The sequence below is a fragment of the Gracilinanus agilis genome, chromosome 1 (genome assembly GCF_016433145.1).
Source record: "Gracilinanus agilis isolate LMUSP501 chromosome 1, AgileGrace, whole genome shotgun sequence".
Classification (NCBI taxonomy): Eukaryota; Metazoa; Chordata; class Mammalia; order Didelphimorphia; family Didelphidae; genus Gracilinanus; species Gracilinanus agilis.
The window spans coordinates 791,574,189-791,588,397 of record NC_058130.1 but is presented as its reverse complement, the minus strand read 5'-3'; the positions used below and the strand labels follow the sequence as shown (position 1 = coordinate 791,588,397).

The 14,209-nt window shown below is 46.7% G+C and overlaps 1 protein-coding gene across 1 annotated transcript in view; it reads right to left on the bottom strand.

Annotated features, from left to right (window-relative positions):
• Positions 1–14,209, bottom strand: part of LOC123230501 (vomeronasal type-2 receptor 26-like) — a 123,142-nt gene that overhangs the window by 84,046 nt on the left and 24,887 nt on the right. Inside the window, exons 2-4 of the mRNA XM_044656643.1 lie at positions 10,036–10,118; positions 1,199–1,321; positions 713–802 (exon numbers count right to left, since the gene is read on the bottom strand). Of these exons, the coding sequence (XP_044512578.1) occupies positions 713–802; positions 1,199–1,321; positions 10,036–10,118 (296 nt within the window). The remainder of the gene's footprint in view (positions 1–712; positions 803–1,198; positions 1,322–10,035; positions 10,119–14,209) is intronic.

Genomic DNA, 14,209 nt, shown 5'->3' with positions numbered 1-14,209 from the left:
TCCCCCATCTCCTAAATACAGACAGCTTTACCCCTCAAGATGGAGTCCAGTAAATGATCTCCCCCACCCAGCCAAAAGATCAGTCACCTCCCCCCTCAATGTAACTATTCCAGACTTCTAAGTATCAGCTATCTGGGATTTAATAATAAATAAATCAAATTCAGGGAACAGGAGAAAAAGGTTTAGAGGAATGAAGGAAGGAGGAAAAGGATGAACTATTCTATCAACTGGCTTCTCCCCAAAGAAAGCAGCTCTGGACTTCTTCAGTGGCTTGGCCACAGTAGCTAACTCTCTCTTCCGCCCCCCTACAGTCTCCTATCAAAGGGAAGTAACAGGATCAATGGGTTCAGGAAGGATCAGGGAAAAGATCATCCCTCATTCAAAGCCACTCCTCCCCCCAGAAGTTCGGCATCTCCAAAAAAATTGGAGAATGGCTGTTCAGTGTGTTTGTTGGTATTAGTGGTCTCCCTGATTAGTCTCTCATATAAGTACAGGAAAGCCAAATTCTTTCAGGATTCACCCCACAAAACCAGAACCTCCCAACCAAAGAATCAACCCCCAGCTCCTCCTCCGGTCAGGAGAAAAGATGAAGTTGTGTGAAAGTTGAAAAATTCCTCTTCCTGTTGGCCCCTCCCAAATAGAATTCTCTCAGAGTTCCATGTGGTTGGCTTCCAGTCCCATCCTAATGAGTGCTTAGTGATCCTTGATTTACCCCAATTCCACACTTACAGAAGCCAGTGAGCAGCACCAGGAGACAATGTCTTCCCCGAGGATGGCACAGAGCAGGGGACACCCTCAGTATCTGTTCCAGGACAGATTCAAGAGGGAACAGGTGAAAAGAAGCAGAGAAACAGGGTGGGAGTGTCGCCAGGCAAGCAGAGAGAGCAAAGACATGATCCCTAGACAGGGAAGAAGAAGTCAATGGCCGTCCTCAGTGCTTACTTATGCCCAGGGAGAAATTCCACATGGGAGGTAGTGCCTGAGGGGAGCTCTTGGAGTCTGAGATGTCCAAGGGCCAAGGAATCACTCCCAAAGCTAAGAAGAGAGCCAGGAAAGGCTGTTCCTCCTGCCGTGGATGTGGGGACAGAAAATGGCCCAGCAGGAAGAAAGAAGCAGCTTTCCAGCTCATCTTGTGTGAGAGCCAGGGAAGGGCCTCCTTGGCTGATGGGGCTCCCATCTGGGGCTGGAATGCACTTACCTGGGCTGGGAGTGTGTCCCTCTCAAAGGCCATCTCGGGGACTCCAGGTTCCCTATAGAGGCAGCAAAGTAGCCCCAGTGAGTCCATGTGGTGAAGCTCCTCGATCTTTTCCTGGCCTTGTCTCTATGAGGGTTAAATTAGGAGTTTTGACAAAATAAGAGAGCAGCTTTTAATCATTTAAGTTTTAATGAGAATATAGTAGAGTTATAAATTAATATTATCCCAAAACCCAAAATCCAAATGCCCTCAAAAGGATAAAGCCAAAAAGCCCACATCAGTAAGCTCAGGTCCACCTTAATATTCCAGCAACTAAATGCCAACCAATAACCCAATACACAGCAACAAACTTCCCCCCAACTGCCAGCTCTAACTGTCAGCAACTGACAGCCTGACCAACTGACACTGGCCCCTTTATACCCTTTTTCTACCTCACAAATTATTTGACAAAATAAGCAAAGGAGTTTTACCTTTTTCACTTTTCACTACTTGTCTTGGGTCTTATTTAAAGGGTTGCTACCACTTTCAGAATACCAATCCTGATCTTTACTACTGAGTACCCAAACAATGAGGCAGGCCCTTCCCCATTTCAGAAATCATGAATTCACAGTGGCCTGTGCTGGAGGTACTATCACCAAACCTCTAAACAAGAGCTGGGGTAAAGATATAGGACACCTGAGCTGATATAGGCAATGTGTGAAGGGAAAGTGACTCAAAGGTAAAATTGGGGATGGTGCCCTGTGGATTTTGGGATGTGAATGTGAGTGTGGATAGCCAATAGTCAGTTCTAGGATATAGCTGTGTTCCAGATTGCCTCAGAAGATGCTCACCATGAGGTAAGAAGTGGAGAATGAGGCTCAAAGGAAAGGGAGGCCAACAAAAGTTTGGTGCCTTCTGGGTTCCTGGCTCAGACTCACTTGGGACCTGTACCTAAAGAGATGGTTTCCAAAAGGCAGAGGGATCTCAGCTTCTCAGGGACTCACTTAGATCCAGTCCACTATGAGGTGGTCTTCTTAGACCTAAGAGCCCCAATCTGCTCCCAGGATGGGCCCTTTCATCCAATAGTATCCTGAGTTAGGACCTCAAGATTCTGCCTGCCTCTACTTGCCAAGCTCTGCCCTTCATCCTAGGGAATTCCCCAACACCCTTTCCAGACTTTTTATCCTTCACCCTGATGTGAGCTTAAAGCAGGCACTGAGGGATAGTGAGGAAAGGGACCCTCAGACTCTGAAACCTGGCATTTCTTAAGAGTTAAAACTGGTTAAACACCAACTACAAAACCTGTAGTTTTGGCATCAGTCACACATGAATTACAGATAGTTGCTACCATCTCTTTGTATAGGATCTATAATATTCTGTGCTAGGCATCAGTTTTGTGCCTAATTGGTTTTATCAAGTACTCCTATTGTTTTTAGAACTGTAGCATCATTAACTACTATGAACATGGGATTAATTCTCCCCTGCCCATTTTTAGATTTAATCACAAGAAGTATATACACCCCACTTATCCTTAAGTGGGAGAGGTCTGTGACATACGTGTGTGATGAATCAGAAATGGCTGAGTGCACCCTGGGCAGTCCTAAAGCTTTAGCTGTAATTGGTCCCCATAAAATGGAAGGAAGTCACAGGAAGTGAGGAAAAGAAACAATCTTTAAAAATGGCAAGAACTCCCTGTGAAGATGTCTTTCGCCTTAAACCTGACCCTGGAGGAGCTCTGGCTGAGGACTGAGTAGGACTACCATGTGGGACTACCACGTGGGTGAGTGAAAAAAAGCTGACTCCCTTCCTTGGCTTTCCTGGAGGTACTAGCCTCTGGAGGGGCCCCTTGTCTGGGAAGAAGTCTCTAGACTAAAACCTTCATTAACTGGCCCTTAGGCCCTCTGGCTGGGGCTTCTGGAGCCCTGCTAGAGTAAAACCAGAGATTGAGCAACAGTCTAGCTCCTTAAGCTAGATTTCTTACTCTGCCCTCTTTCTCATTTCTCTACTTTTACTTTCCCTCTATTTTATACATTTCTAAAGCATCATTTGGAATTGATTCATTCCTGGAGACCACAGTCTTAAATAATCTAGCCAAACCCCTTACATTCTGCTCCCTTACACTACCTATAGTGGTCCTCCAATGTGCCACATCCCCCACCCCACCTTCTCATTCCAGAAGGACAGGGAGACCTCTCCGACATTGACCAATGATGACAAGGTGGACAATGTGGAACAAGGGAGCTGCGCACTGGGGCTCTGGCATTCCAGAGGAATCCCCCAAATTTGCACATGCTCCTTTTTCCCTATGACATCATACCTTAAAACACACCTGCACCTGAATTTGGCCCTGCCCCCCTTCCAGGGTTTTCAGGAAAGGTGAAGATTTCTCTGGAATGGGAGATGACAAGCTTTCTGGCCTGAATAAATATGCCAGCCTTAATCCAGAGCTGGGAAGCTGCTCTTCCGCACTTGTGGCTGCTTCTCCATACATGAAGCTGCCACTCTATACAATCAGCTGCAAAGAGGCTACTCTACTAGCCCCTGGTCTTGTCTGTCAGCCCTGAAGCTACATGATTAGCCTCCAGACTATGCCACTAGTTATTACACAAACCTAAAGTACTTCTTCAAATAAAATTCTTTTCTTACAAATTGAATGGAATTTGAGTCTCCCATCCTTGGGTTGAGATTCTTCTAAGAACTTGGGTGTGTTTGTCCCACAAGAACTGCTCTCTACGCTGTCTCTGACCCAGTGATACTGGTCTCCTGGATGATTCTTGGTCAAGATGCTCCATCTTGTAACTCTGCCTCCCTTAGTTGTCTCCACTGCTTGGAATATGTCCTCCAAGCTCCCCTCAACCTCTTGGCTTCAGTCTTCTCAGGTAGCATCTCACCTTCTGAGAAGTTTCTCCTGGTCCCTAAAACTCTTAGAGCTTTCCTTCTGGGGGTTCTAGATCGTGTTCTTCCTCAGGCCTTCAATTCTGCCACAGGGCTTGAATTCTACGTGGGCCACTAGCCATGCTTGTCTCTGGGGCTCGTCTTTCCCCATCTCTTCCACACCTGCCTTTTTCCCTCCTTCATGTCCAGCACTCAGACCCTTGTACTGAGCAGGTAGCTATCCATAAACCCTGGGCAGCAGACTAATCTAAAAGTAGAGGTTCTATCCTCTGAGTGCTGACAGCAAATGTCTCTTGAGAAAAGATTCTGTAGGGAACCATGTATAGGGATGAATCTAGATTTGACGGAAATGCCTTAAAGTAAATTATAATGTAATTGCACTTCAATTCAAATGTGTTTTACTATTAGGATAATTATATTTGACCTTGTATGTGTGAGTGTGAAACCCCCTCCCCCTTTTATGATTATAATATTATTAGCCTTTATGATTACTTTTATAACACAATCATTTATTTAGAATTCACGGTCAAATAATACAATTTGCTTTATAAATAAGTATAAACATTAGCTAAGAAAATTACAGTGTGGGGGCTATCAAATCTTGTTTATATGCTGACCTTAAGACTGAAAGCCAGGGGATTCCACAAATCCTACCACAGCCCTCTCGGGTATATAACGAGCTGGTCAGACCAAGAGAGGAAGGACAGTCTTGTGTTCAGGACAAGTCACACAGCAGGCGGAGGGCTGCTCTTGTTCCCACATATCAGGTAACCCAAACTGCCGACTCCTGTGATTCCACCACAATCCTCAGTGCAAACACCAAGACCCTGACTGAGTACTGCCAAGTGACCACCATAGCGATCTTCTGGCACTTACCAGACTAATCAGCTCTCACGTCATTCATTAAGAGGACGCGTGTGTGAACGATTTTGCATCCAGTCTATTTTCATTGTGGCTATATTTTCGGTCACTGCATCATCAGATTTCCAGGCACAAAATGGCCATCTCCTAAGGCTCGGGGTCTCTGCTCTGGATCTGACCAGGGTCCGTCTCAACTGGGGGTCTAGTCTCCTGCCAATGAACCTGTTTAGCTTGAACCTCTTCTGCCCCCTCCCTTCTCCCATTCTCTGTGATATTGGAACTTTGGGGTTCTTTGAACTGATTTTGAGGTCCCTGATCTAAACTTCCTGTGGACATTTAGGATTCCATCAAAACTACATTTCCCATAATTCCTCTTGCATAATACAGATGGGCAGGAAGTGTGATTATGTAGAGAGAGGTATAAGATTCGGGACGTGATTGGGACACGCTCTTTTTCCTAGGAAGCAGCCAGAAAGGGTGAGCATGGCAGGCATTTGAATTATATCTTAGCAGGCACATGGTTTTCTTAATTATCAATATGGCTGTTAATAAAACCCTAATATCTTTAAATATATCCATCTATATTAATTTTATCTATAACACCTCCCAGACCTCCAAGAGGCAGTAGGGCCTTGGGATTGTGATATTGGAAATTTGGAGGTCCTTGAACTAATTTTGAGGTCCCTGATCTCAACTTCCTGTGGACATTTAGGGCTCTTTCAAATTACATTTCCCATGAGCCAACTGGCTTCCTCTCTTTCATAATCATGTGGACAGAAAGCATAATAACATAGACAGAAGAATAAAAGGAAGTGCCAAAAGACCTAAATGTCCACAGGAAGTTTAGATCAGGGACCTCAAAATTAGTTCAAGGACTCCCAAATTTCCAATGCCACAAGATCCCACAAGGGATGGGCCCAGGCACATATATAAACCCCCTGGCAGTGAAGGGGCCTGAGGGCTCTGCAGAAGGGGGAGCAGGGAAGCATGGGGAAGGAGAGCCCAGGGAGGGGTTGGGAAGCCACACGGTCCAACAGAGCTCCTGGGGAAAGAGGATGAAGGGGTGCTGTGGTCTCCCTAGGAACTGGGGAGGGCACCTGGGACCCTCTAGCACAGTTCAGGCTGGGAATCCCTAAAGGGAACTGGAGCCAGGGGGCCCAAGACCTGGGATGTGATGGGGATTAGCCCAAGTGTCAGGGGGCCAAAGAAGGGGAGCAGGAAAGGCTTTGGCTCCTGGAGGGGCCTGGGGGCAGGAAGGCAAAGCTCAGGGATCCTCACAGAGGGCTGGCTCTGAGGGCAGCACAGGGGAAGCTCTTAGCAGAAGCCAGGGGTCAGGACACCTGGGTCAGGAATCCCTAAGCCTCTGGAATGGCTCTTCTCTCCCCCAAGACCCCTCCCTATCCTCTAAACTCCACGCCAGGGTTGGGGTTCCCCCTGGGCCACCCCCACCAGGCTGGGCAGGAAAGAGGCCCCCTCCCCTTGCATCCAGTCCCTCCTTCCCTCCACCATTATCTGAGGGACCCTCCCCCTGCCTTCACCCCAGATGGCCTAGAAACACCCTGAGGGAGGTGGGGGCAGCAGAGAGCTCCTGGGGGAGAGCAGGGCCCCATGGGAGGATGGGGGCGCTGAGGAAATCTGAGGTTCACAAAGAGGAGCCATCTGGGGGTCCTGGGGGTTTTGAACCATCTTAGGAGAACCAGGAGGAAGGGGGAGAGGGAGGTGAGGAGGAGAAGGAGGAGAACCAAGAACAGAGCCTGGATGTGGCCAAGAGGCCAAGGTGGGCAGAATCTGACAAGAAACTGGCCCAAAGCCCTGCTCTGGGGGTGAGGGGCTCCAGGAGGACCCCCTGAGAGCTCTCCCATCCCAGAAGTCCTCATGTGCCTGCTGGAGGACCCCTTAGGCTGTGGAGGGTCCTGGGGGTCCCTCCCAGTGCTGAGGGGGGGGGCCAGCCAGCCTCCAGGGGGGGATCCTCCAGCCAGGACGCCCTTCCAGGGGGCCAGGCCAGGCTCAAGGTTCAAAGAGAAAAGGGGGAGCCACCAGGAGCACAGGAAGGGACTGAGGCCAGACTAGAATCTCAGCCCTCCCCACAGCACGCCTGGCACTCTCCCCTGGGCTCCCCAGCTGCCCAAGTAGGGCCTCCATTTGCCAGAGGGTGGTCCTCCCTGTGGGGAAGGTACTCCTCCCTCAGCCCCACATCCCTAACTGCAGGGCCTTCCTGGGGCTCTGCTGGCCTCCTGGACTCTTTTCCCCCTTCCTGACAACCTCCATTCAGCCCCTGAGCTGACTTTCCTCTGAAGCAGCCTCCCCCCCCATCAAATCACTCATGATGCTCTTTGGCATGCCCAGCCCTAATGGTCCCATCCCTGCCAAAGCCACCTCCTGGAGGCTCCATAAACAGCACCTCCATCTCCTGGCCAGGAGCACCTTCTCTGGCTCTCCCTCCCCAGCTCAGTCCATCGCCCTCCCAGGCTACTCCATAGTCCAAAGGACAATCTTGCCTCCTCCAGGAAGCCTTCCAGAACTCCTCTTCACTCTCTGCCCTCACTACTCATTATTGCCTGTTTAGCTTGAATAGAGCGGGCTTGGGGTGACTGAAGCTGAGGCTGCTCAAAGGGTGGGGGAGCAGGAGTTGGGGGGGTCTGGGGCCCAGAGGCTGGAAGGCGGGACTCCTGGGTCCTTATAGGCGCGGTAAAACTATCTCATACTGCCACACTACCCCCTCCAGGCAGGACATTTTAGCAGGAAAGAAGATCCCAAAGAGGAATCCAGAGGCCACAGCTGCCCCCTGTCAGGCCCCAGAGCAACCCCGTAGATGCGCGGGAGAAGGTATGTCCCAATTTGAACTTAGACATGCTCTCTACCTCCCTCCCTCCCCTGGGCTCCTCGACCTCTGGCCCCTCCCCAAGTGGGCCCCGCTTTCCCGCTGCCCCCCTCCCCTTCCTTCCTCCCCCCCCCTCACTGCTTTATAATTACCGAGGGCTGAGGGGGGAGTGGGGGAGATCTGAGGAAGTTCCACGGGTGGCTAAGGAGGTGAGGCGGGAAAATCTTTGGAAGTGGATGAGGGGGAGATGGGTAAACTCTTAACTTCCGCTTTCCCAGAGGCCTCTGCGCTGCCTGTTCCGGGACTAGATTGCCCCGCCCTGGCCCTTGGGGCTGGCCCTTCCCCTCTCCCCTTCTGGAGCCACACCCCTTGGAGCCTCCAGTGTGAGCTCCGCCTCCCTCCCCGCCCCCAGCCCTCCCTTTCATTCCTCCACACCCTGTGTGGGCCAGCCACGTCCCTCCCCCACCCCCCTGTGAGACTCAGGGCCAGAAGCGTGTCTGGTCTTTGTGGAAGAAAGAAAAGGGTCCCGGGCCTCAGACATTCCGAAGCTCTTTTTGGTCCTAAGACAGCGCTGCCCCACCCCCATATTCTCTTCCCCTCCCCCCACTCTTGTAATAAAGAAAGGTGAGCGTGGCCAGGCTCCTGAGACAGCCTGCAGGGCCAGGACTGAGACCTAATCCGGGTCTGCAGGAGGACAGGAGAAAAGAGGCGCAGGAAGAAGACAGGAGAAAGCCCCGCCCTCCTGATCCGCCCTCTCTAGCCACGCCCCTCTTGCTCTCAACATTTTTTTTTTATCCTGGGACTCCATTCTAGGAGCATAGGGCCACAACCAGTAGGCAATGGGTCACACAGTCGCTCAGGGTCACCCAGCTGGGAAGTGTCTGAGCCTGGATTTGAACCTAGGACCTTCCGTCTCTAGGCCTGGCTCTCAATCCACTGAGCTAGCCCAGCTGCCTCCACTTTAGGTTGCAGTTTCTTTAGCAGATGCAGTTTTTACAGGGTGGGTTTGCTAACCCCACGCCCAACCCTCCTCCTTTTTCATCCGGGCTAGGGACCGTCCTTGGCCCAGGAGTGGTAAGGGTGGGCAATGGGGGTCAAGTGACTTGCCCAAGGTCACACAGCTGGAAGTGTCCGAGGCCGGACTTGAACCTAGGACCTCCAGTCTCTAGGCCTGGCTCTCAATCTACTGAGCCATCCAGCTGCCCCTCTTGCTCTCAACATAATAGGAACTAAAACCTTCATGACCAAATGCAAAAACAGCAGAAGTAAGAAATACATCCTGTTCAGATCTTGATGCAATAAAAATTATAATCTAACAATTCATGGAAAGACAAAAAAATTAATTGGAAATTGTAAGAAATTAAAAATTAGGTTTTATGCTAAATATGAGGCTTCTGAAGTAATATTGTGGTCGCTGATTTAAAAATATTATAGCTTAAGTCAAAATGGTCTTTAGTAGTTTCATTTACTAAGAAGTAGGCAATTAGAAGGGTGTGACCAAGAGTGGTTAGTAACTTGCAGCCAGTTGGAAAGGGCTTTTGTCTCTGGGTCTCCTGGGGAGAGGAGTGTGTGGCTGTCTCTGGGACTGAGAGTTTCTAAGTGACAGTTGATGACAGAGAAACTGAATTAAGGCCTTAACAGCCTTATTGATTACTAATTGACTTGGGTAGGAAGATGATGGCTTAGACACAGCAAAAGTCCAGACCTCTAAAACCCTTCCACACCAATCAAACACAAAGTGATTTGAGGGGACAGAAAACCAAATCTAAGAACAGGACAGAACTGGGGGACCCTCCTGCTGGATTCAACTTAAAAGGTATGCCCCTCAAAAAACCTGAATTCTTGAACGCAAGGGTTCATGGGAAAGGAAGAAAGAAGGTCCCAGGACCTCTGCCCCACCTACACTGCTGAGTCTCCAGTGGTGGCTAGAATCTCTGGGCAGGCAAGAGTCCAGAGGGAGTGCCTTGCTGGTACAGCTGTGCCAGGCTCAGGGTGTTGAACACAGGCTGCAGGGAGGCAACTGGAGGAGAAGCACAGAGAGGGCAGCCTAGTCATAGCCAAAACACTCCATCTTGCCTCCCCCTTTTCTCCAGATTTTGGCCTCAGGGCACATCCAGCTCTATAGATCAATTCTGCCCTCACTTAATCTTATCAATAGGGCATATAAGAAGCCTTCAGAGGGCAGGGGAGCTCAATCTCCAACACTCCTCCCTCATAGACAGCACTGAGAGCAGCTATAAAAATCCAGGTGACTGGGATCTCAGGAAAAAGGCTGAAAGAATACCTTGGTAACAGGGTGGGAAGCCGAGCTCCCTTCAGCCTCCACACCTTCACCTACTTCTGCTTCTTCTGCCAACTGGGGAAAATCTGGTCAAAGGCTCATTAATACCATCAGCCTAACCTAATCAATCAGCAGAGAAGTGAAGAAGCCCCTTCAGGATGGACTAGCCCAAACCCACAGATTCAGCCAATAATCAGAGGAGCAAGATTACAGCCAATGACAGGGGGAAAGAAGGAAAAAATACGAGTAAACAACAGAAAAAGAAAAAAGAAATTACAATTGATATCTTCTATCCAGGTAATGAACAAAGAGCAAATGTAACAGAGGACAACCAAGGAACACCAACCAAAAGCACAGGAAATCCAGCGAACTGGACACAGGCTTTGGAAGAACTCAAAATACAATTCAAAAAACAATAAAGAGAGTTTAAAGAAACCTGGGAAAAGAACTTAAAAAGCAAAATAAGTCATCTGGAGAAGGAGGCATATGAACTAAAACAAGAAAATAGTGCCTTGAAATCCAAAATCAACCAGCTTCAAAACTAGGCAAAGAAGGTGAAAGATGACCTATCTTAAGGTAAAAACCTGGGGTTAACTTACAATTTTATCTGGGTTCAGAAGAGTAAGTAGGAGACAGGAATGGACAATAGGTGGGGACTTAACAAGCTGGGGAAATACAGTTCGATGAATGGTTTGGGCAACTGACAGGAGTGACAGTTGGGGCTCAACTCCCAACCGAGATCCACCTAGCCAGGGATAAAGAGAGTTTAACAAATACACACACTATGAGAACTTTAAGGTATGAAGAAAACAAACAGGGGAAACAATTTAATTATAATTTGAAAAAATACCAGAGGGGGATGAGATAAACTATGTCTAACTGACCAGGACTAGAGTCAAAAAGGAAAGTTCCTTCTCCCAATCAAGGGACCCTCTGGAGGCTAGAACCTTCAGGGAAGCTAAGGGAGTCAGCCTTCACTCACCAACATGTAATTTTAAGGAAAAATATAAAGCAGTCCAAGGTGCTAAGCCAGAGATACTCCAGGTCCAGTTCAAGGCAAAGAAGTGAAGAAGAACTAACTCACAGGAAGTTGTTACTCCCCTTTAAAGGTGCTTCTTTTGTGTCATTCCCTGCACCTTCCTCTACTTTACTTGTACCAATCACAACAAAGGCTTTGCACAGGAGGAAGGCAGTCAATTCTGATTCATCACCCACTCTTGCACACATAGGTTACAGACCTCCCCCACTTAAAGATTAAGTGGTGGTGTTTACACTTTTGGTGATTAAATCTAAAAATAGGCAGGGTAGGGTTAATCCCATCATCACAAACCGATTTTGATTATTAAAAAGCTAGAGATTATTTTTCACACATATGATCACAGATGGATGGACATTTAAAAATTATTCTAAGCTTTTTTGACAGAAAGAGAGAAAAATAAAATTGTCTCCCTTGTCAATCAGTCTCAGGGAAGGAGAGCAATTCATTGATCTCTGCAAGACTAAAAATTGAACCCCAACAATGAGCAAGATTACACAAAACTATGCCAGGCTAGAGAGGCATTATTAACTGCAACAAGAGCTTGCTCTGATAAGCCTAGTACATAAAAAATTTTAAAATCTTAAACAAAAACTCAAAGAAAATCCATCCCAATTCATGGATAGACTTAATGAGCCAGGAACTTGATATTTACATCTGGATCTTGCCAGAGAAAGGGATGCCAGACAAATAAGGAGACTGTGAAAAACTGTTCTAAAGTGGTCAGAGATTATTTAAGACCATTTGCCCAAATTGGACTAGTATGGACCTTGAAAAATTGAGGAGAGTAGCGGGTTATGTATTTAATGTCCATGAAAAGAAAGATGAAGAGAAGAGTAAATTAATAGAGACATTAAGAAGAGGAATTAAAAATTTTAAGGAGGAAATTGAAAGAGATAAAGTAAATCGAGCAGTGGACATAGCCTCTTTGCAATAATACACAAATCAAACACCAATGTGTTACTTTGTAGGAAAGAGGTCTTCTAATGTTAAACAGTAGAAACTGGAACCAGGTACTCAATAACATAAATTTTAGAAATAATGGGAACTGATAGGAATAACAACTTTAGAAATAATAACAATCATAGGGGGCAGCTGGGTAGCTCAGTGGATTGAGAGCCAGGCCTAGAGATGGAAGGTCCTAGGCTCAAATCTGGCCTCAAACAGTTCCCAGCTGTGTGACCCTGGGCAAGTCACTTGACCCCCATTGCCTACCCTTACCACTCTTCTGCCTGGGAGCCAATACACAGTATTGATTCCAAGATGGAAGATTAGGGTTTTTTAAAAAATAAAAAAATAATAACAATCATAGAAATAATAATAATAGAAATGCATAAAGAAATACTAATCCACTATAAAAGAATGCCTGCCCTTTGATCTAGCCATACCATTGTTGGGTTTGTACCCCAAAGAAATCATAGATAAACACACTTGTACGAAAATATTTATAGCTGTGCTTTTTGTGGTGGCAAAAAACTGGAAAATGAGGGTATGCCCTTCAATTGGGGAATGGCTGAACAAATTGTGGTATATGCTGGTGATGGAATACTATTGCTCTCAAAGGAATAATAAACTGGAGAAATTCCATGTGAACTGGAAAGACCTCCAGGAATTGATGCAGAGTGAAAGGAGCAGAACCAGAAGAACATTGTACACAGAGACTGATATACTGTGGTAAAATAGAATGTAATGGACTTCTGTACCAGCAGCAATGCAATGACACAGGACAGTTCTGAGGGATTTATGGTAAAGAACGCTACCCACATTCAGAGAAAGAACTGCAGTAGAGGAAACATATAAGAAAAACAACTGCATGAATGCATGGGTTGAGGTGGACATGATTGGGGATGTAGACTCAAAACTACCACACCAATGCAACTAACAACAATTTGGAAATAGGTCTTGATCAATGACACATGTTAAAACCAGTGCAAATATGCATCGGCTATGGGTGGGGGGAGTGTGTGGGGTGAAGGGGAAAGTAGGAGCAGGAATCATGTAACCATGTTAAAAATGAATATTAATAAGTAGTTAAAAAAAGAAATACTAATCCAAATCAGGGAAATGATTATTTACAACAATATATACAAAATCGGTTTTGCCCATGCGATATTCAGTGTGGAAATCCCCCTCAATGAGAGGAACTTCAGAGAAATGGCCAAGGATCTTTATGAAGCTCGGGGAGGGAAAAAGGACTCTGGAATCTGGAAATCTTTGATTTTCCAGACACTGATATCTTAACACCAGTTATCCCAGTCCATTCTCTCCTACATAGTAATAAACCTCATGTAACCTTGAAAAATGGGGACAATTACTATGATTGCCTCTTAGACACTGGAGTTTCCACAACAGCATTGATGAGAAAACGAGATTCTGAGTGCACTTCTATTGGTTCCCTAAATGTAGTAGGTATATCTGGAGCATCTCTGAAGGTCCCAAATCTTTCCCCTCAAATAGTGTTTATGGGACTTCTATCAGTAGAAGATTCTTTCCTTCTAATGCCTAGCTCCCCTATACATTTATTTTTTTAACATTTATTAACATTTATTTTTAAAAAGGTTAACATGGTTACATAATTCATGCTCTTACTTTCCCCTTCACCCCCTGAGCTCTGCCCCCTCCCATGGCTGATGCGCTTTTCCACTGGTTTTATCATGTGTCATTGATCAAGACCTATTTCCAAATTGTTGATAGTTGCATTGGTGTGGTAGATTTGAGTCTACATCCCCAATCATGTCTGCCTCAACCCATGTGTTCAAGCAGTTGTTTTTCTCCTGTTTCCACTCCTGTAGTTCTTCCTCTGAATGTGGGCAGCGATCTTTTCCATAAATCCCTCAGAATTGTCCTGGGTCATTACATTGCTGCCAGTACAGAAGTCCATTACATTCTATTTTACCACAGTATATCAGTCTCTGTGTACAATGTTCTTCTGGCTCTGCTCCTTTCACTGTGCATCAATTCCTGGAGGTCTTTCCAGTTCACATGGAATTCCTCCAGTTTATTATTCCTTTGAGAGCAATAGTATTCCATCACCAGTATATACCACAATTTGTTCAGCCATTCCCCAATTGAAGGGCATACCCTCATTTTCCAGTTTTTTGCCACCACAAAAGGCGCAGCTATAAATATTTTCATACAAGT